Here is a 21,792-nt window from a genome sequence, read left to right on the forward strand (position 1 = left end):
TGCAGTAGACGCGTTGGTGCTCCTATGCACAACAGGGGACCAAAAAAACCAGGACCCTGACACAGACTTGAGCCTGCGAGCGGCTCCCGCGGAGCGGGGGCCGCGAGGCGGTGAGTTAGCAGCTGGAAAAGAACAGGCAACCGGGACAGCACTCCCAACACAGCCAAAGGACGAACCCAAGCAGCACAGTCTCCGTGAGGTTTTAAACAGGTGGAGGGGGCGGGAAGAGGACCAGCTGCGGCCGATCAGCGCCGCTCAGCAGGCTGGTCCTCGCAGTCCCGCCTCTGAGCTTGTGTGTTGCGAGGTGGTTGCAGTAGACGCGTTGGTGCTCCTATGCACAACAGGGGACCAAAAAAACCAGGACCCTGACACAGACTTGAGCCTGCGAGGCGGTGAGTTAGCAGCTTGAAAAGAACAGGCAACCGGGACAGCACTCCCAACACAGCCAAAGGACGAACCCAAGCAGCACAGTCTCCGTGAGGTTTTAAACAGGTGGAGGGGGCGGGAAGAGGACCAGCTGCGGCCGATCAGCGCCGCTCAGCAGGCTGGTCCTCGCAGTCCCGCCTCTGAGCTTGTGTGTTGCGAGGTGGTTGCAGTAGACGCGTTGGTGCTCCTATGCACAACAGGGGACCAAAAAAACCAGGACCCTGACACAGTCTTGAGCCTGCGAGCGGCCCCCGCAGAGCGGGGGCCGCGAGGCGGTGAGTTAGCAGCTGGAAAAGAACAGGCAACCGGGACAGCACTCCCAACACAGCCAAAGGACGAACCTGGTGAAGACTCGAGGTGCAGTAGTAAGACCAAACGGAAGGACCGCAAACTGACAATGTTGCGACCCTACCGTAAAATGGAGATCCTTCCTGTGCGACTTCAGGATGGGGATGTGGAAATACGCATCCTGCAAGTCGATCAACACCATCCAGTTCTCCTGTTGCAGCGCTTGAAGAACATGCGCAAGGGTGAGCATCTTGAACTTCTCGTGCTTCAGAAGAAAGTTCAAGATCCTGAGGTGCAGAATTGGACGTAGCCTGCCATCCTTTTTCGGAATCAGGAAATTCCGGGAGTAGCATCCCTGACCCCTCTCCTGCTCCGGAACCACCTCTATCGCACCCTTTTTTAGTAACGTAAAGACTTCCTCCTGCAGGAGAAGAAGCTGGTCATCCGAGCAAACACCTTGGCAAGGAGGGTAATTCGGAGGAAATTCCCGAAAGGGAATCTAGAACCCAAAGGTCTGAAGTGACCGATTCCCAATGTTGTAGAAAATGGGTAAGCCGGCCCCCCACAGGACCAACATGATCCAGAATGGTGGATCTAGGGTTGGTTTGCAGTGGTGGGAGGAAGAGGAGAGCTGCCGACCTCGAGCATGACCTCTGATCCTGCCCCTATAGCTCTTATACAGGGTGTTCTGTTGCTGTTGTTGCTGCTGCTGCTGGGGCTGTCTGTAGGTCCGAAAGAACGACCTCCCAAAGCATCTGTATCTCCTAAAAGAAACCCTAGGCTGAGTCGGCAGACCCAGAGATTTGTCCGTAGCTTTGCTTTCCTTAAATCTCTCTAATGCTGCATCAGCCTTTTTACCAAAAAGCCCAGAACTGTGAAAAGGCAGGTCCAGAAGCGTTGCCTGCACATCAGGGGAGAACTCCGATGATTTCAGCCACGCACTCTTCCTTGTGGCGACCGAGGAGCCCATAATTCTGGCAACAGAGTCCGCAGTGTCCAGACCACTCCGGATAACCTGACGCACAGCCGCCTGAGTGTCTGACAGCACTTCATTAAAGTTCTGCCTGTCCTCCTCAGATAACTTAGGAGCCAGCTGTTTAGCAGAATCCATGAGAGCGTGGATATAACGGCCCAAGAGACAGGTGGCATTTGTAGACTTTAAGGCCATACTAGCCGAGGAGAAAACTTTCTTGGCCGATTGGTCGAGCTTTTTAGCGTCCCTGTCACTAGGGACCTGTGGAAAGGCACCGGAAGACCTCTTAAAGCAAGCAGCCTGAACCACCAGACTTTCCGGAGAAGGATGGGAAGTAATAAAGTCTGGATCACCTGGAGCCGCCCTGTACCTTCTAGCCACAGTTTTAGAAACCGCAGGAGCTGAAAAAGGCTTTCGCAATACCTCCAAGACTGGTTCAGTGATGGCCTCATTAAATGGTAGTAAAGGCTCTGTCACGGTGGAGGGAGAATGTAAAACCTCAGTAAGTATGTTAGGTTTGAATTCAGCAGTTGGCAGCTGTAAATCCAAAAGCTCCGCTGCTTTCCTAATGACCGTGTGGTAGGAAGCCACATCTTTAGAGGGAGTATCGGCTGGAGGAGTAATCTCCCACTCTGGTGACAAATCCAGGCCACTAGCCTCCTTCAATTCTTCAAACAAATCATCAGACTCCATGAGCTCACCCTCTTCCATCTCTTCAACCTGGTACCTTTGCTCCTCCAGGACTCTTTGAGCTTTTCGCCTGGACCTAATCCTCAGGACCGGCATCGGCGGCGCCGCAACCGACTCCGATGGTGCCGGTGTCGAACACGGATCCGGAGGAGCAGCCAGAGTCGAACAAGGTCGAGCTGGAGCCGGAGAAGTTGGAAGCGGCGTCGATGTACTTGGCGCCGGGAAATGCCAAGACGGCGTCGCTGGGAAAAAAGGCGTAAATGGAGCCTGAGCGTAGGCTTGAGGAACCCCCAGATTAAAAGCCATTGGACCCATGGGACCCGAAGGTGCTCCAGAGGGGTACATCGCTCTCGTGAACACGCCATACATTGCATTCAAATAATGCAATGGGTCTTGCCCCGAGCCTGGAAAGGGGGGATATGGCTCAGATTGAGGCATAACCGGACTCGGGCCAATCGGCGCCGACGGTGGAGCCAGCGGAGTCGAAGACTCATCAGGAGCTGGAGCTTCTTCAACTGGAGCCGGAGAATGTGTCGGAGATGGAGCCGGAGAGTGCTCCGGTGAAGCCGCAGGCGAGGTCAGGCGAAGCAGGATTTGAGACAGGAGAGGGAGAAATATAGTCCTTACGACGTCGAGTAGGCGAAGTCGATCTCGGAGCCGCTTCTTTACCCGAACGGTGTCGAGAACCATGCCTTTTCTTCTTTTTATGCTTCTTGGACTTAGAAGCATGTCCCGACGTCGACTTCGATCTGGAGCGTCTTCGACCTCTCTTCTCTTTTTTCATCCTTGCTATAAACAACTTTGCTTCTCTTTCTTTTAAGGCCTTAGTACTCATCTTTCGGCAGCAAGAGCATCCCTTGACGTCGTGATCCGACGACAGGCACTAGACACAGTCCTTGTGCGGATCCGTGATGGACGTGTGCTTACTGCACTCTCTACACGGCTTGAATCCGGACTTCTTCGTCGGCATCTTTGAACCAGAAGCAAGAAGAAAGAGAAACACCAGCAGAAACACAAAGTAACTAGCCAAAGCTACGGAGAGTCCCAGAAAACCGTTAGCATCGACGGCGCGGAAAAAAGGGAACTGACGTCATCACGCCGACGAGGTCCTCTTATGGATCCAGTGACGTCAGCGGAGCCGCGAGCGGAGCCATGCTTCTGTGACGTCGTCCTCGTCGGCGTGGAGAGCTACAAAAGTTTCCAAATGTTGCTGGCACAGGGGATATTCACAAGGTGAGGAATCCACAGGAAGATGTATCCATCAGAAAGTTGTGTACAGAACTGACGTCAGCGTGCATGGGTGGCGCCTAAGTAGTCTCCATGACGTCATCTCGGCACTTACGACGCCAGCCACGGACGTGGAGCTGCAAAACGCCACCTACTGACGCGCAGGGGTACTGCTAGCAAAAACTTTCCGGATCCAGTCTGACGCCTGGGGATATTCTAAGGTAAGGAATCCATCACTAACTAATGTCTCTTACAAATATATAGTTACACAAGTAGTAACTTGTGCTGCTAGTGGATTCTATACCTAATCATAATTGTTGTGTCTCTCCTCAGGCCCTAGACTAGAGCTGGAAACTCTTGCAATAATTCATGCTAGCTAACAGGAGACACACACGAGGTATGATGCGACTCCATCCCACCTCTGGACACAATGATGCAAAGCCACGTTAGGGCTTCACCCCTGTGCACTGGTGTCCGTTCCTCCTTTTCTACAACTGAAAACACTCTGCTCACGGATTTTGATTTTTCACAGAATTTTCAAATTCTTAAATTTAGGAAGTGTGCAGAGATGTTGCCACTCAAGAGGACAGGTTCATGTGGTGCTGTGAAGCAGACGTCTGTGATGGATTTCGTCTGATGGTGCCTCAAAACGAAGTCTGGCTCTCAATCGTGCGATGAGCGATCCTTGATGCATCCATTAGAAAAAATTTGTTTTGATAGCAATATTTATTTAGATTACTTTTAAAGCATGACCTACATCAACACTCCATGTTGGCCTGGAGAAGTAGAGAGAAAAAAAGCTAATTCTTCATATTCTTAAGAAAGGTCTCATGTAGTTCAAAAGGTATAAAAAAAACGACAATGTCAAGACAGCAGAGGCATAACTGGCTATCTGTGCCGTGATACCACAAAGGTTTGCCTTGAATGTGGCTCACTTTACGCTTGCACATTACATTATAGCTTCACTGTTTGGTCTTCGTAAACTGCCTTCATCCACAATGATTTATTTAAACATCTAAACCCCATGAAAATGTTACCACGATAACTGAAAACTCACCTTTGCTTCAGGTGTCACTACGGGCTTTGGAGGGTACTGCACCTCGGTAGCTTTAAGGATGGTGTTCTCCTGGAGAATATCTTGCTGCGACTGGTTATGGCCAAAGGGCTGCAAGAACAAAGATAACGTTTTGTAATCAGCTCATACTTCTTTCAAAGGCTGATGAAAGGCTACTCATGGTAAGGAATAGAGAGCAGTGTTTGAATATCTCAAGTACAAAACACCAAGGTCTCCTGTGTCCTCAACTTTAATTATTAGGCAAGATTTATTTCTCACTTCAAACCGAGAGGTCAGATATGAACAATTCAAACAAACAGTACATATTTTACATTGCAACTAGAGTTGCAGTCTTACAGCAAAAACAAATTTAACAATGAAATCCACTACAGTGTCAAAGTTAACTTTCATCCAGATAAATGTTGCTGCTTCTGTACTTAAAGAATAAGTTACTTACATTTGGTAATGCCTTATCTGCTAGAGACTAGCCGCAGATTTCTTACCTTGGAATTATCCCAAGGCGTCAGACAAGATCCAGAAATTCTTAAACGGTACCTCTGCACAATAGTAGGTATTGGTGTTCCACTCTGCACCTGCATCCTCATCAGATGTGACAAGTGCAGTGCCTATACAAGTGCTGTCCCAATGCGTAGACGTCCGTTTCTTTTCACAACTTTCCACGCCAGAAGCGGGGAGCCACTAAGAACATTCACGTGTCTTGTGCACATCACTATGGGACTCATGAGGGTGACCCTATGCAGAAATACGCTCACCGAGCAGGGAGGATGAGAGAGTCGGTATGGAATCTGCAGCTAATAGAGTCTGTAAAAGATAAGGTGTTACTGAAGGTAAATAAATTGCTAATTTAACAGAGACTTCTAGCCTCAAATTCCTTACCTTACAATAGATACCCAAGCACATCCTCCCCAAATGGTGGGTCTGCAAACAGATTAGACAAAATAATCCTGCAGGACAGAACAAGCAAAGTGCCTGTCATGACAGACCAGAAGTGTCAAGACAGTACTTTTTGGTGAACGTGTGCAGTGACACTCCGGTTGCTGTCTGACAGATGTCCAGGACAGGGACTCCGCCAGCTAATGCAGTAATTACAGCCTTGCCTCGAGTGGAATGAGCTCTCAAGCGGTCAGTGGGTTGATTTTTGCCCAGCGCATTGCACATTTGCATGCAGAGCATTGTCAATTATTTCTGCACAGGCTTTCCCTTCTTCCCCACGTCATACTCAAAGAACAGTTGATTGTTCACCTGGCACCTTCTTCTTTAGAATGGCGAGGCGGCACAAAGAAGGTAGACAAGGTGATATTCTGGCTTACGTGAATAGGTGTTACAACCTTCGGAAAGGAAGCAAACAATGGTCCTCAGAACGAGCTTGTGTGGATAGAAATTTCTGTAAGGAGGGTGCACAGTGAGTACTTGCAGTTTGCTGTCCCTCCTGGCTGATGTTCTAGCCACTAGAAAAGCCGTTTTGAAGATGAGTAAGCGAATTGTGCAGTTCTGCAGGGACTCGAAGGGCACATACATGAGAAATGTTAAGACCAGGAGGAGTTCCCACTGGGGGCATGATAAATAGTCTTGGAGGGAACAGATGCTGAAGTTCCTTAAGAAACCTAGTCACAACAGGTGACAAAGAAGGTTGGTTTGGCACTCGCAAGAAAGGTGAGATGGCCGAACCCTTTAATGGTGGCCAGAGTATAGCTCTGCTGGGCTAGAGAAAGAACAAACAATAAAACATGAGAGAGGGGAGCAGAAAGAGAGTCAATGTTCTTGGATGCATACCATGTCACAAACGCTGTCCCAAAAGCAGGCAAACTGTCTTGGTGGAGGGACACCTGGCTGCCAGAATAACATGACAGACTTTGGGAGGAAGGTTGAAAGCTGTCAACTGTTGCTGCTTAATCTCCACACACGAAGGTGGAGGGTATGCAGGTTCGGGTGCAAGACCCTGCCCTGTTGCTGCAACAGAAGAGCCTCCCGAGGGGGCAACCTGATCGGAGAACCGACGCTCAAGAGTTAGTTATTAAACAAACTAGCATGTAGTTCTAGATTAGACTGGAGGGGCACTGGTAAGGTCAAAGGGAAGCACAGTGAACTGAAAGTGCTCTTCGCCCACGTGAACTGCAGATAACATCTCTGGGCAGGCAGGACAGGGATGGGAAAATATGCATCTTGCAAGTCCAATGCTACCATACAGTCTCTAGGGTAGACAGGACCTGAGCTAAGGTGAGCATCGTGAACCTCTCTTTCTACAGGAACTAAGTGAGGAGGCGCAGGTCCGGAATAGGACTGAGGCCTCCATCCTTTTTAGGCACCAGAAAATAGCAGGAATAGCAAACATGACCTACTTCTGATGCTGACACCATCTCGATAGCCCTTTGGCTGAAAGAACCACCATCCTGATTGAACAAAGCGAGATGGTCCTCCATCAGCCGGTAAAGGGGGGTGGGGGGCCATAGGTGGTGGTGAGCTGGGCTGAGGGAGGGTTCCAGAAAGGGAATGGAGTAGCCCCTCTGGATGATTAGTAAAACACACTTGCTCAATGTTGTGGAGTGCCAGTGGGGCAAGTGATGGTGGATCCCCCCCCCCCGGGTAACTGTGCTGGTATAAGGGCAAGCAAAGGGTTTTGAAGCTGCGATTGCCAGTGGGTGGGTGGGTGCTGATTGGGGTGCTAGGTTGGTGGAACAGGACATCCTCTGGCAAAGGTATCCTGCCTTTTGGATATCCTCCTCTGTTGGGGTGGTAGGGAATTAGCTAGGGTTGATCCTGGAGGTGGAGGCATGGACCACCATGCTCTCCGTGATGAGTTGCTGTAGGAGGAAACTGGGGTCCCCAGGTGTTAGACCTGTCAGCCCTAGGGTGGTCTTTCCCTGTGTTTTTGCCCTTGCCTCATTTTTTCCACCCTCTTTTTCGTTGGCCTTAGGTCTCCGAGCGCCTTTCCATTGCTAATCAGTGTTAAGGTGCAGGTGCTCTCTTCCCCCAATATGGCTGCCAGAGGCCCCTGTTACTGCGGAGTGGCCTTTGTAGTAGCACCCTAGTTGCCAGGAGCTGGCTGGGACCCTACAACATTGTTGCGAGACCAGCCCGCCTTTTTTCTCCTATAGCTAGAGTGGGGAAGCTCCTGGAACTTGCTGGAACCTTCTAGAATAAGGGTGGGGTTTACTTTTGCCGCCTTAGAGAGTGGTCACCTGAACTAGGGATACTTAAGGAAAGGAGGGAACATTTTTAGTCAGTTGGGGCGACGCAGACCTGGGGGAACCTACGCAGGAGTTTTAGGCGGTAGGGCCTAGTCTGGGACCTATGCCACTGGAAGTGACAGGGCTTAGGTACTGCCTTTTAAGTTGAGTGAGGGATCCTGAACTAGCCCACTGATCTGGCCCAGCGGGAGGGGAACCCAGGAACAACCTACCAAGCCTGACTAAGAACTCTCTTCAGTCACCAACTCAACCTATCCCCCCCCCCCCAATCAAGAAACTAGCTACCAAGGGCGCAGGAACCAACAAGCGCCAAAGAAGACCTACTAAACCTACCACCGAACTGCTGGGGGATCGACCAGGTAACAGCGCTGTGACACCTCTGCCCTCCCTGGCCCCACCTGGGATCCCCCCACCTTTTACCCAAGTACCACCGTTGTGTGGCCTGCCCCTCCGGCCTGTAACTGGCGCGATCGCCCGTGCTGGGCACCGGGGAACACTGGGCACAAAAACGACACCCCCAAGGACTAAGTTCTAGGCCCCACAGAACTCACCGCCCGGGGCCGCTGCAGGCTGCGGCGCCCCGCCGACGCCAGCGCGTTCTGGGCCCGACGTTCGTGCCTCCCGTTCCAGCCCTCAACAAGGAGAGGGCCGCCGGAATCCAGCGTAGGCCTCGTGAGGCCGTGGGACCCGCAGTGAAGGCCTCGTTGGGCCGAGCAATCTCGTAGAGGCCGCGCTAGGCCTGAAGCCGGAGACTCCCATCACCTGACGGGGGCGGTCTCCCGAGCGCCGCCCCTGCCGCTTTCTCATTGGTTCCCGCAATCGTGCCACCGCAGGCCGCGCTGCCATTGGCGGCTACGGGCGCGGGCCTACGCAAACCTTCGAGGAAATCCCCGAGCCCCCGGAAACAGAGGAGCACCCGGGGCCGTCTCCTGATCCCCACAGAGCTCCCCGGCCACGCCTGAACCTGCCGGAAGCCCCGCGCAAGTCCCCTCAACCCAGACGCCGCCGGGAGCTACACACGGCTGGCGGGAGGGGCTCTAAGACGAGCGAGCCCCCGCCCGGCCGAGGAGTGCCACACACGACCCGCGAAGGACCGCCAGCACAGGTAACCCCTGGGGGAGGCGGGCGGAGGGCCGGAGAGAGGCCCTGGACTCGCCCCTCCCCCGGGGAAGTTCTCCTTGAACCTGGTGGGCCCCACTGACCCCGAAGAGGGCGAATAAGCTGGCCCCCGACCCCCGTGATTCTGGCCCCGTGCAGGGCTAATTAACTCCCGGACGTTGTGGGGCACAGAGAGTCCGCTCAAGTTGTCCTGGGGGGAAGAGACGAATGAATTGCCCCCCGTATGGCTCTAATGTACTGCCACATAGAGCGCTTGATTTCTTGCCAGTGTAATGCTCTGAGTCCTTGCCACATCTAGCGCCTTGTGTTATTGCCCTGTTTAGCGCTATAATGAAGTGCAATGTCTCACGCTCGGATGAAATGCCCAGTCTAAGCGCTGTAATGACTTGTACTGTTTAATGCTCTAATGAAATGCACTGTTTAGCGCTGTAATGACTTGTACTGTTTAATGCTCTAATGAGATGCAATGTTCAGCGCTGTAAGGAAATGCCATGGGTAATACTCTACTGAGTGCCCATGTGCAGCACTTTGCGTAAATGCTGTGTTTGACGCTCTCGGGAATCGCCAGGTGCAGCGCTTGGAGCCAATGCCATGTTTGACGTTTTAAGGAACTGCCAAATCTATTTCTAATGAAATGCCTTGATCCTAATGTTGATCTAGATAAAGCTGATTGGTTTTATGCAACCTACTGTTGTGGTGTCAATTATTGCATGCGTTCCCTGTCTCAGTGGATGTGTGTGCTGTGTGGTCACTTAACACGTAAGCCTTTGGATGCCTATCTGCTCGCGCCACGCTACCCCCATAGGGCCTGGTGACCCCCAGTCCTACACCAGGTGTGGGGCGATGATGGGCAATTGTCCTATTCACGTGAGCCTGTGTGTGGGGTTTGGACCAGGCCACAAGTAGGACATCAGTGTGGGCTTCGTTGAACTGGAGTAGAGGTTTGGATCTCCATCAAGACGTTAGTCTTCACTGCCCCAAAGGGTAACTAAAGGTGCAGGACCTCAGCCACCCACCACACCACCACTGCAAATGAGGTTCTCTTCTCAGTAGCCAAGCCAGTGTCCGGTTCAGTGTCTAACCTACTGGCATCCACAAGTTCCTCACACCAGTTGTCCTCTGGTTCATTTGAGGGGTGATGGAGTGAATAAGTGTCCTCAACCCCCTCCCAACTGTCTTCCTCTCCAGGACTATCATAAGAAAAAGGCACTGGCTTTGGCTCTGAGGGCATAGTACCTGCCGGCGCTGAAGTCGACGTCAATCCGGCTCCGTATGGTATTCAGGAACGATGATGGCGAACAAATGGCACTGAAGTGGGCTCCGTGGATGGCTGCAGTCTCATGGGTGGAGTCACACTGGATTCATTGGGCTTGACTGGTGCAGAGGGCAAACCTGCAGACAGGAATCCAGTAGGGCCCCTCTCAAACCTGTAGGGCCCGAAGGTTCCTCAGCAGAGTCATGGCAACAAAATATGAGGAGCTCAGCCCCATAGAACTCCTTGAGTTGGGCAGCCGTCGCTCTGGTTCCTTGGAAACTTTGGAAGATGTAGAGAGGACCTAGGCACAGGCTCCATAGAGGAGTGAGGCCTTGAGCGGTGTTGTCATTCCCATGCCTCATACTGTGGGTTGGACTGGTGTGGAGAAGTCAAAGAATGCTTCGACTTCTTGCACTTATGGGATTTACCTGTCAATTTAGACTAAGATGATGGTCGTCAGGAGTGGCTCCATAAGTGGTCCAGGGACCTTTCATGTGACTGGGATCAAGAGTGATGCACGGCTGAACAAACTTGGGTAGCGAGGAGCTTCAGGGAACGTTCCCTCAGTGCCTTCGGGTTCATGCCGTGGAAGACTTTGTAGCTTTCAAGTTGAGGTCCCACTCCAATGACCGCAAACAAACCAAATGAGGCCACACTCTTATCCACAGGAAGCCCTGTGTTAGGCTTGGTCCAGGTGCTTAACAGAATGTCTGTAAGCGCGTAATTAAAGGGCAGTAGCGGCTCCGCAGAGGAGGTCGCTGGCTGCAGCACCTCGGTCAGGAGATTGTGCCTGATAGGCAGAGATGGGAGCTCGAGGTTAAGAGCCTCAGCCGCCCTGCGCAACACCACAGAAAAAGTCCCAACCTCTTCCGCAGCTACCGAAGCAGGGGACAGTCTACCAGGGTGCGGAGAGAAATCCAGATCGCCTGGACCTTCCATACCACCTTCCCACTCCGGTTCCCACTCCGGTTCATCCTCACATTGAGCTGCGAGAGGGTCCTCGGACCCCTCCCAGTAATCCCCACCGGCTGTGTAAGAGCCCGGTAAGGAAGAGGGGCCCAGGGAAAGGGAATAAACTCACCACCTGGAATTGGAATCGGAGGATAATAGACCAATCCAGGGTCGAAGTAGTCTGGCCCCGTAGGCAACGGCGTTGTGTCCTGCGTCGGCCCAGACGCCGGAGGCGGCGTCAGGCCCGGCACCGAGGCCGGAGCCTACGGCGGCACCAAAGCTGAAGGCGCCACAGGGTATCTTGCCAGCGAAGCTGGGGCCATAGGCGGCGGCACAGGGGCAGAACCACCCCACGGGTCCACGGGGCCCGAAGGTGCTCCGGAGGGATCCAATGGAAACAAACGGCGCATGGCCGACAGGAATGCCTGAATTTCTTCCGAAGTCACGTGCGGGCCCGGGAAAGGCAGGTGGGCCGCAGGCAACAATGGAGGCTCCACCGAAGCCGCGGGGGAGTCGCCACCCGCCCCCTCCACCTCGTCCCGCGACTGGTAGGGGTAGACGAAGAGCGACATCGCTTCTTCGACTTCTTATGGCGCCTTGACTTACCTGTCCCCGATTCCGACGAACGATGGTGTCGGCCCCACGACCTGTCCCTTGACCTCCCACGGGAGCAGGACCTTGAGCGTGCGGAGCCGTTGCCGGGCCTCCAACAACTTTTGGGAATGCTCGCGCAAAGCCTTCGGCGCCATGGCACGACAATCGTGGCACGCCTCAGGGTCATGGGCGAGCCCTAAGCAGAAGAGACACACGTCATGCGGGTCCGCCACCGACATGGTCCGATGGCAGTCCCTACAGGACTTAAACCCAAGCATTCCTACTGCACCAGGAGTCAAGTACTCGACAAAACAAGAGAAACAAGTCTAAAAAACCAAGTTAAATGATTAACTATGAGTACCGCTCTCTCTCGGATCTGCGCTTGCTGGCGCAGAAAAAGAAAGAACTGACATCAGCGCGCGTGGGCGCGTCCAAGTAGCTCCGAAGACGTCATCGCGGTGATTACGATGCCAGCGATGTACGCGGAGCCGCACGACGACGCCTACCGCCGCGCAAGGGTACTGCTGACGAAAACTTTCCGGATCCTGTCTGACGCCTGGGAAAATTCTAAGGTAAGGAATCTATCACTAACGTGTCTCTTTCAGATCTTGGAATTCAAAATTAATTTATAATTAATAAAAAGTAAAGGTTTTACTGACACTGTGAAACTTGCAATTATGTGGGTCTAAGAAGTGCTTAAGATAACAAGTGTCACAGAACACGTCAGACCCATCCAACCTCACTCTGAGACACTTTCACATATTGGATGCTACCCCAAAAGATAGGCTTATACCAGTAGTGGCACACAGGATATCTAGAAAGGTTTTAATATCCAACAATGACAGTTCCCCTTTTATATTGTGATGAGGATGGGACTGGGCTTGGTGATTCTGGAATGGGCTGACCTGTTGTACTTTAAAAAAAGAAAGCAAGGGTCCAAATGGGGTGCACCATTTCATTAACAATGGCTGATAGGAAGGTGCAGCAGGCAGAGATACCCACTGTTACTCATACTGTTTTTCATAGCGAATGAACCATTAGCGAATGTTCTCAGAGCCACGGGCCATGACTATGGAGTGTAAATGGCCCACCGATATCATGTAATTTCATCATATGCAGATGACACTCTGTTATATCTGCAAAAAATTGAGACCTACTGATGGTCATGAGCATACTGACAGAATTTTGAATTGTGTCCGTCTGGCCAAAGAAACATTTGGAGAAATCTTGCCTAAATCTACAGAACTCGTTCTTCCCCTGGAACCTAAACAAACTACTTATGACAAGTCCCCTGGGAGTCGAACACATTTAAATATTTAGGCATACAAATATACAACACAAATTAGCATATAGTAGTTGGAAATACTACTAAGCTGACAGCAACCATACAAAAGTCCATCCTGTTCTGGATCAAGCTTCCCTGTCCCCAAAGGGCAAAATGATTGTGCTGCCAAGGATATTATATTTTTTTAACAGCCCTGCCAGAGGTGATGAATACAAACATTTTCACGGAGCGGCATACACTGCCGTCCAACCTAATATGGGGAACCAAGTTCCAGATGCCCATAGAGAAGGGCATGGAGCACCCAACTATTAAAAATATTACTTGGTGACCCAGCTACAATGGCCAGCAGGATAGCTAAAATGTAACAGTAACGCAGAAAAAAAAGACACATAGAAGCTGAATTACACAGTCCCAGACTATGTGAAACTGCTGGGAGGCAAAATTGCCTAAACCCCTGAAATGAGTGAAGGATGCCAGAAATTGCTGGCAAAGAATTTTAAAGTTTACGGCTGACATTCCTAACTAAGCCCCTGAAATACCAATAGTGTGCTTACTGCAATCCAGTGAAGTCTTCAAAATAAAGGACAAGCCCCAAGGACAGAAGCTGGGTGTAATACAGTAGGTAACATGAAAACAGAGCCTTACACTCTTTTGAGAAAATAATGGAAGGAAACAATATTGATCCAAACCAGTTAATAGCATACAGTTCAATAGTATGGGTGACACAATGGACCTGGAATCGGAGGAAATTAACATAGCAAATCTCTAAGTTAACACAACTGATATTAAAACATGGTGAGAACAAGACAACGATTTCAGGATATGATATGATGCACTACGGCAGCTGTTTTTAAATACTAGCACAAAGGCCAGGGATACATAGAAAGAATGAGAAATAACAGACAGAATGAGTAAGAACATACAAAGAAAGTATCCAGGAACAGAAGGTTCAAATTCACACTGTTCAGCTGCTTACACAAAACAAACTTGTTGCCAAAAATGACAGGAAGAATGAATCTTGGGACAAACCCCGAGTTATGCTTACTGAGACTACTACCCAGATGTAATAAACAAATCCACAAAGATCTAGCCAATAGCCTAGTCAAGAGAAGAATTACAATTGGATGGGAGGGAGCAAGGGCACCATTGAGAAATCTACAGATGGGTGACCAGTAGAGATCCGGAAGCACCGAGAACAAGGCGGCAAAAAAGATGGCAGAGTATAGTTTGGTGTATAGGACACATTTACCTTAGCTTTACCTACCAAGAATCTTCAAAGACAGTCGTAGGAACACAAACCATAAACAAAACAATTTGGAAAAATAAGTATAATTTAGACTGAATATAGACACAGGAACAAGCATCAACCAAGTAGTAATGAAGGAATGGCCTAGAACACACAAGAGACGCCTCCACCACTTCCTGCAAAAGGTATTCCAGCACCTGCCCATGAGAAAATAAGACACCACCCCTCATATACAGCAACCAGTACAGACACCTTGTAGCTGGACTTTAACATCACTATTAAAACAGTTATTGTCGTTTGATGATCAAAAGCACTCTAAATGAGCAATTTGCGTCGCTCTAAGCACCTGATGTTAGAATGTGTAAGGTGTTGAATTGTGTACACCTGACACTCACAAAAAAATGTAAAACACAGTGATTTAAAAAAAACACAAAAAAACACGAGGCCAGCAAGCTGATGACACAGAGGCCAAGGTAGAGGCCAGCCACACTGGAACTTGTAACTGAAGGATAAGCACAAATGAGCAAACCAAACCTGACCACAGGGACAAGTGGGTACCACAACAATGCCCCAGCACATAAATACTACTACAGCACAGAGGAGCAAGACTATTAGAAGACATCCTAGACAACAAGAGCCTGTAAGGGTCTCAGAAATGCAAGGGAACCTGGAGCAAGGTTATCAACACATCCACCTAACACTAACAAAAAACAAGCTGTAACAGAGCCAGGTGTCATGTACCCTCGCTCCTGAAGGTGAATGAGGTCAGTCGGGTGTAAAGCAAGAAAACAAAGAGCATCATGAGATATTGTACACTGGTCACCAGAAAAAACAAGATAAATGTCAGCAATTACAGGGCCATCAATGCAATATCAGGACTCCTACACTAAACATAGAGTGACCTCTCAACAGCCAGGCACTCAGCAATCCACTAAAGGTGCAAACCAGAAAACAAGGGGAACCCAAGACAGGAATAAGAGGGCCAAACCATGAAGAAACCAAAGGCTAGCCAAGTTGCTGGCCAGGTCATAGCAGTAACCAGGATAGGATGTCCTGGCAACTCACACTGTCCAAAAAACAACAAGTTACTTACCTTTGGTAACACCTTTTCTGGTACAGAATAACCGCAGATTTCTCGCCTTGTGAATTTCCCCAGGTACTGGACTGCATTCAGAAGCGTTGCTAGCAACTCCCTTGCGTACCTGCAAGTGGCTGTGTGTGGCTCAGGATCTAATCCGTCCCGATCGCTCCGTGAGGCCCACTTACGTCCGCCACCTTGCTGCGCTGGCATCATTTTCATTCTGCTCGCTGTCCACGCCACTAAAATGGAGCTATTGAATCAGAAGTGCAAGTTACTTACCTTCGGTAATGCATTATCTGGTAGAGAGAGGATCTAGCCGCAGATTCCTTACATTGGAATTCTCCAGGCATCAGCCTAAATCAGGAAGATTTTTGCATGAGCAGTACCCCCTGCACGCCGGTAGTTGGCGTTGATCAGCTCTGCGGGTGTCACTGGTGTCGTCCGCGCCGAAGCGACGTCCGTGTCACCAATATAGGTGCTACCTCGGAGCGCTGATGTTCGTTACTTTTCATGACTTTCCACACCAGGAGTGCTGAGCTATGGAATGCACTGACAATTAGGGCCCTAAAAGGGATCAGCCCTGACTCTGAAAACTTGTCCACAGAGTGGGGTTGATTGGTAAGGAATCTGCAGCTGGACGCTGTCTCTACCAGTAAATGCGCTACTGAAGGTAGGTAACAAGCCGCAGATTCAGTACCTTTGAATAGACACCCTAGCAATACCATCCCCGGTGGCGGGCTGCTGCCAAATTCTCAACTAAAAAGTCCTGCATGACTGAACGGGTGAAGTGCCTACGTTGCTGCCTGGCAGATGTCCATGACTGGGACTCCACATGCTAACGTAGTGGTAGCAGCTTTAGTTCTGGTGGAATGAGCCCTTAAGCCCTCAGGGGGCTGTTTCTTGGCCAGTGCGTAGCATATTTTAGTACAGAGAATGACCCAGCGCAAAATGGTTAATTTCTGCTCCGCCTGACCCTTCTTCGCTCCAACGTAAGCCACGAAGAGTTGGTTGTCTACCCAGAATTCTCATGATCTTTTTGGGTCCAGATGGCAGAGTCGTTCCTCTTCTTTTGAGTGATGTGGAGGAGATTAGAAAGCTGCAAGGTTACGGATTGGCCCACATGGAATGGTTTTACCACTTTCGGCATGACAGAGGCCCTAAAGCTCCGTACAAGTTAGTCTGGAAAAACAGACAGGAATGAAGGCTTAGAAGAAAAAGCCTGCAGCTCACTCAAAAGTTATTGCCAAGAGAAAGGCTGTTTTGATGGTAAGCAGCTATAGTGGCGATAATGAAGAGGCTCGAAAGGAGCACACATTAAGAATTAATAACTAAATTATGGTCCCACTGAGGCATAATGAAAGGAGAAGGGATAAATATATTTACAAGACCTTTAAGAAACCTATTTACTATGTAGGACTTAAATAAAGAGGGTTGGTCAAGTAGCCGCAAAAAGGCAGACAGAGCAGAAAGGTAACCCTTTAGAGTGTCCAGAGCAGAACCTGCCAGACAAGGGTAAGAATAAACTAGCATTGGCATAGCCAATAGGTGTCACTTTTGGGACCTTATAAGTATTTAGTTATGCAGCACAATATCCTTGGTGCAGTAACATCAACTGTTGCATGGCTAAAAACGTATAAGGTCCAAAAGGCACGACCTATTGGCTATGCCAATGCTTGTTTTTAGAGGCCTGGCATGCAGTTTTAAATGTAGGCTGGTAAGAAAGGTACCAACCCGAGGTATAAGGTCTAGAGAGAAATAATATAGGAAGAGAGGTGAGTTATAATGAGATAGCACAAATAGAAAGGTGAAGCACAGAATGACAGGTCAGGTAAACAAAGTAGCGAGGCAGAGAGGCAGGTAGAGCCAGTAGGATGAAAAATAGAAAGATATGAGAAGTAGAGAGTAAAGAGGTGCAGATGAGGTAGAGAGATGAGGTTAATACAGAGGAAGGGCGAGGTAGAAGTAGAGAATGGTGAAATAGGGAGAGAGAGACAGAGGTAAGACAGATGTATTAAACGAGCAGAGAGTGAACGGAAACAGTAAAGGAGATAGAAAGAGAGATGAAAGCAAAGGGGGTAATAGATGGAGTGGAAGAGGTAGAGAGAGCATTGTATAGAGAAAAATACAATAATGGGAAAGGTGAAGGAAAGAGGACATCAATAAAAAGAGACATAGAATGCCGATAGGTGAGGTAAATTGGATAGTGTATGAGAGGTGGGGAAGAGAGATGAGGCAGTGAGTTGTGAGGTAGAGAGAGAAATGAAAGAGAATGTCGAGGTAGAAAGAGGCATGCGAGAGGTAGAGAAAGGTAAGGTATAGATGGCAAAAATTATAGAAAGGTTAAGATAAAGAGGGAGGTGAAGTAAATGGAAGAGAAATGAAGGGGGATGAGATTCAAACAGAGCAGCAAGATGGACAGAGAGAGACAGAGAGAGAGAGACAGAGACAGAGAGAGAGAGAGAGAGAGAGAGAGACAGAGACAGAGACAGAGACAGAGACAGAGACAGAGAGAGAGAGAGACAGAGACAGAGACAGAGCGAGAGAGAGAGACAGAGAGAGAGAGACAGAGAGAGAGACAGAGAGAGAGACAGAGAGAGAGACAGAGAGAGAGACAGAGAGAGAGACAGAGAGAGAGACAGAGAGAGAGACAGAGACAGAGACAGAGACAGAGAGAGAGACAGAGAGAGAGACAGAGAGAGAGAGAGAGAGACAGAGAGAGAGAGAGACAGAGAGACAGAGAGACAGAGAGACAGAGAGACAGAGAGAGACAGAGACAGAGAGAGACAGAGAGACAGAGAGACAGAGAGACAGAGAGAGACAGAGACAGAGAGAGAGAGAGAGAGACAGAGAGAGAGAGAGAGACAGAGACAGAGAGAGACAGAGAGACAGAGAGACAGAGAGACAGAGAGACAGAGAGACAGAGAGACAGAGAGACAGAGAGACAGAGAGACAGAGAGACAGAGAGACAGAGAGACAGAGAGACAGAGACAGAGACAGAGACAGAGACAGAGACAGAGACAGAGACAGAGACAGAGACAGAGACAGAGAGAGAGAGAGAGAGAGAGAGAGAGAGAGAGAGAGAGAGAGCTGACCGAGAGCTTGAGATAGGATCGGAGAGAGGTGGCAAGTTGAGGTCATGAACGGTAAGTGCTGTGGGGCACTGAGGTTTATTGAAGGAGAGGTTTGACGTACAGAGAGAGTTTAAAGGTAGAGCAATAGTGTGGTAGGTACGTAGCCATGTATAAATAGACAGGTAAAAAGGGAGTGTTTAGGTAAAGAAATGAGACATCGGACAGAAGGGTGCAACAGAGAAAGAAATGTATTGGGTGGTATAAAGAAGTGACAGCTATTCACAGAGTGTGGTATGTAGAGACATACTTTACATCACACTGTACAGTCTGATGCCTGAGAAGAATTGAAGACAGAATGCAAACATACTGTGTTTGACTCTTAGATTCTGGAATTCCCAAACAAGTGCGCTACTTGCTACCCATCTACCGGAGATCACTTCCCTTTTGTGATATATTCCCCAGGTGTGAATATTTTAGCTTTCAGCAAGGGCATATTTATTTTCAGATTTTCCAAAAAAGTGAGTGCCATTCTGCTATATTGTATGGTTCATGATGTCTTTAGAGATGCTTCCCTTCAGATCTGCCCCCCACACACATTGCACAGGAGATGGCTCAAGGAGCTTAAAGGTCGAAAAAAGGGATAGAAATGCCAATGGTCTGCCATTATCAGGGTGGTGCGTATTTCACGTGTTGTCCATATTGCCTCCAGAACTCCTTTAAGGGCGATTCTCTGGATGCTACAGACCTCTCTAGTACAGGAGGCCTGTTGTCTCCAGCAGGCCTTCATCCCTGCACCATCTGAATGAGAGTAGCTAAAGAGTATATCTGACTTTGGCGTACTCCCACGAAGTGAGATGTGCAAAGATACACACAATAGCAGTCTCCCAGAAAAATGCAAGCCATTCTATTGAATGATGGGCTTGCACATTTGTTGAAGCTGGTGCAAAGTTTCAGAACATATGGTATGTCGGCTGATGGGGTCATGAGTGGAAAGAGTTGAATGTGGTGCATCTTAGCTTTGGTTGTGCTCTGTTGCAGTGGACATGTAGACTTGGGTAAAGAGGTACATGAGAAAGGGTGACTACGTCACTCAAGGTCACAGTCTCTAGTGCTGAAATGTTCACATACAAGTCGCGGTTTCCAATGTGTTAGTCTAGTTAGGACAATGGAAGACAGGGAAGACAACAGCACCCAAAAATCATTTGTTGATCACACAAAAGGCCAGGCCTGGACATAGTGTCTGTAATGACCTGGCGGGAGATGTTCTTTCTAGATGGGTTAAGTCTTCCTCTGTGGGGAATTTGGGTGCAACTCAATATTGCAGTGGACTCATAGAAGCCTGTTTTGCAAAGACGTTATTATCAAATAGAGTGCTCTTTCCACACATAAACCCTTGAGTTGTCTTCCTAGTATACATTGAGTGTGTTGGCAGTGCCACTGTATGGACAGTGATACCTCTGTGCATCTGGAGTTGAGCTGCGTGTGAGCCAGGAGTTCCAACATTACTGAGGTGGAGGAACCTCCCAGGTGAGATGATCGACAGATTCATCTGGGCTTTCTGTACTGACCTTTTGCTGGAGGACCATTGGTGTTAATCCTAGACCCTAGCAATGCTTTGAGTGCCATGTTGAGCATCTCAACCAGATGCTTCTGGTGAACGATCGCCAGTGGAATGGTTGAAGAATAATGGGGAAATGAATTGGTTAGACTGGAACCAATAACCACCTTTTGCATATGAGTAACTCCGGAAAGTTTACTGGGGGAAACTATGATCATGCATTTGTCTCGGAAAATAATGTTCTCTGCACAACTTAAGAACTATGACACTGGCATCAACCTCATACGAAGCCGTAGTGCCCCTGACAAGATGGGCATGGGGTGGGAATGAAGGACAGGCCGGGTTTCACCGAGCCATGCATCGAAGAACAAGTTACTTACCTTCGATAACGATATATCTGTAAGAAAAATTAGTTAGTTAGATTCCTCACCTTAGAATATCCCCAGGCGTCAGGCTGGATCCGGAAGATTTTTCGTCAGCTATACCCTTGTGCGTCACTAGGCGTCATCTGCGGCTCCGGGTCCGTCATCGGCGTCGTGCGCCGGGATGACGGAGTACTTAGACGCCGCCCTCGCGCGCTGACGTCAGTTCTTGTACATAGCTTTCCGCGCCAGGAACGCAGAGCCATGCAAGAGACCGACACTGGTGCCAAAAAATTCTAGGGCCCTGAAAGGGATGACCTCAGCCCTAGATATCGGTTCGCAGAACGGGGAGGATGGGTGAGTCGGTGAGGAATCTAACTAACGAACAAGTTACTAACCTTCGGTAACGATGTATCTGTAAGAAACATTAGTTAGTTAGATTCCTCACCTCAGACTGGATCCGGAAGATTTTTCGTCAGCAATACCCCTTGCGCGTCGCTAGGCGTCGTCTGCGGCTCCACGTCCGTCGTCGGCGTCGTGCGCCGGGATGACGTCGGAGTACTTAGACGCCGCCCTCGCGCGCTGACGTCAGTTCTTGTACATAGCCTTCCGCGCCAGGAACGCAGAGCCATGCAAAGACCGACACTGGTGCCAAAAATAAAATCTAGGGGCCTGAAAGGACAACCTTAACCCTAGATGTCAGTTCGCAGAACGGGGAGGATGGGTGGGTCGGTGAGGAATCTAACTAACTAATGTTTCTTACAGATACATCGTTACCGAAGGTTAGTAACTTGTTCATCTGAAAGAAACACGTTAGTTAGATTCCTCACCTTAGAATAGATACCCAAGCAATACCATCCCCGGTGGTGGGTCTGCGAACCAAGATCACACCAGAAAGTCCTGGAGGACAGAACGGCCAAAGAAGCCATCCCTCCGGACTTGGCTGTCAAGGCAATAATGCCTGGCAAACGTGTGTAGCGAAGCCCACGTCGCCGCCTGACAGATGTCCTGCAAAGGGACTCCCCGTCCCAAGGCAGTAGTAGCCGCCGTGGCCCGAGTAGAATGGGCGCGCAGCCCAACAGGAGGGTCCTTTTTAGCCAAGGAATAGCAGATTTTTATACACAAAACGACCCACCGAGAGATGGTTCGTTTGTGCACAGCTTTCCCCTTCTTAGCGCCCACGTACCCAACAAAAAGCTGGTCGTCCACCCGGAACTGTTTTGTGCGGTCCAGATAAAAGGAGAGCGCACGTTTTGGGTCCAGACGGTGGAGCCTCTCTTCCTCTTTGGAAGGATGCGGAGGCGGAAAGAAGGTGGGCAAGGTGACAGACTGCCCAAGGTGAAATGGAGTCACCACTTTAGGAAGAAAGGAGGGACGAGGCCGAAGGACAACCTTGTCCGGAT

At 49.6% G+C, this 21,792-nt stretch overlaps 1 protein-coding gene across 7 annotated transcripts in view; it reads right to left on the minus strand.

Annotated features, from left to right (window-relative positions):
* Positions 1–21,792, minus strand: part of TLK2 (tousled like kinase 2) — a 2,417,851-nt gene that overhangs the window by 231,130 nt on the left and 2,164,929 nt on the right. For all 7 annotated transcript variants that reach the window (XR_014968435.1, XM_085624076.1, XM_085624079.1 and 4 more), the window contains one exon: positions 4,662–4,769. Coding sequence is in view for 6 of the 7 variants with exons in the window: in XM_085624076.1 (XP_085480202.1) it covers positions 4,662–4,769 (108 nt within the window). In the remaining variant the exon portion in view is untranslated. The remainder of the gene's footprint in view (positions 1–4,661; positions 4,770–21,792) is intronic.

This window comes from Triturus cristatus, chromosome 1_1 (assembly GCF_964204655.1).
Source record: "Triturus cristatus chromosome 1_1, aTriCri1.1, whole genome shotgun sequence".
NCBI classification, from domain to species: domain Eukaryota; kingdom Metazoa; phylum Chordata; class Amphibia; order Caudata; family Salamandridae; genus Triturus; species Triturus cristatus.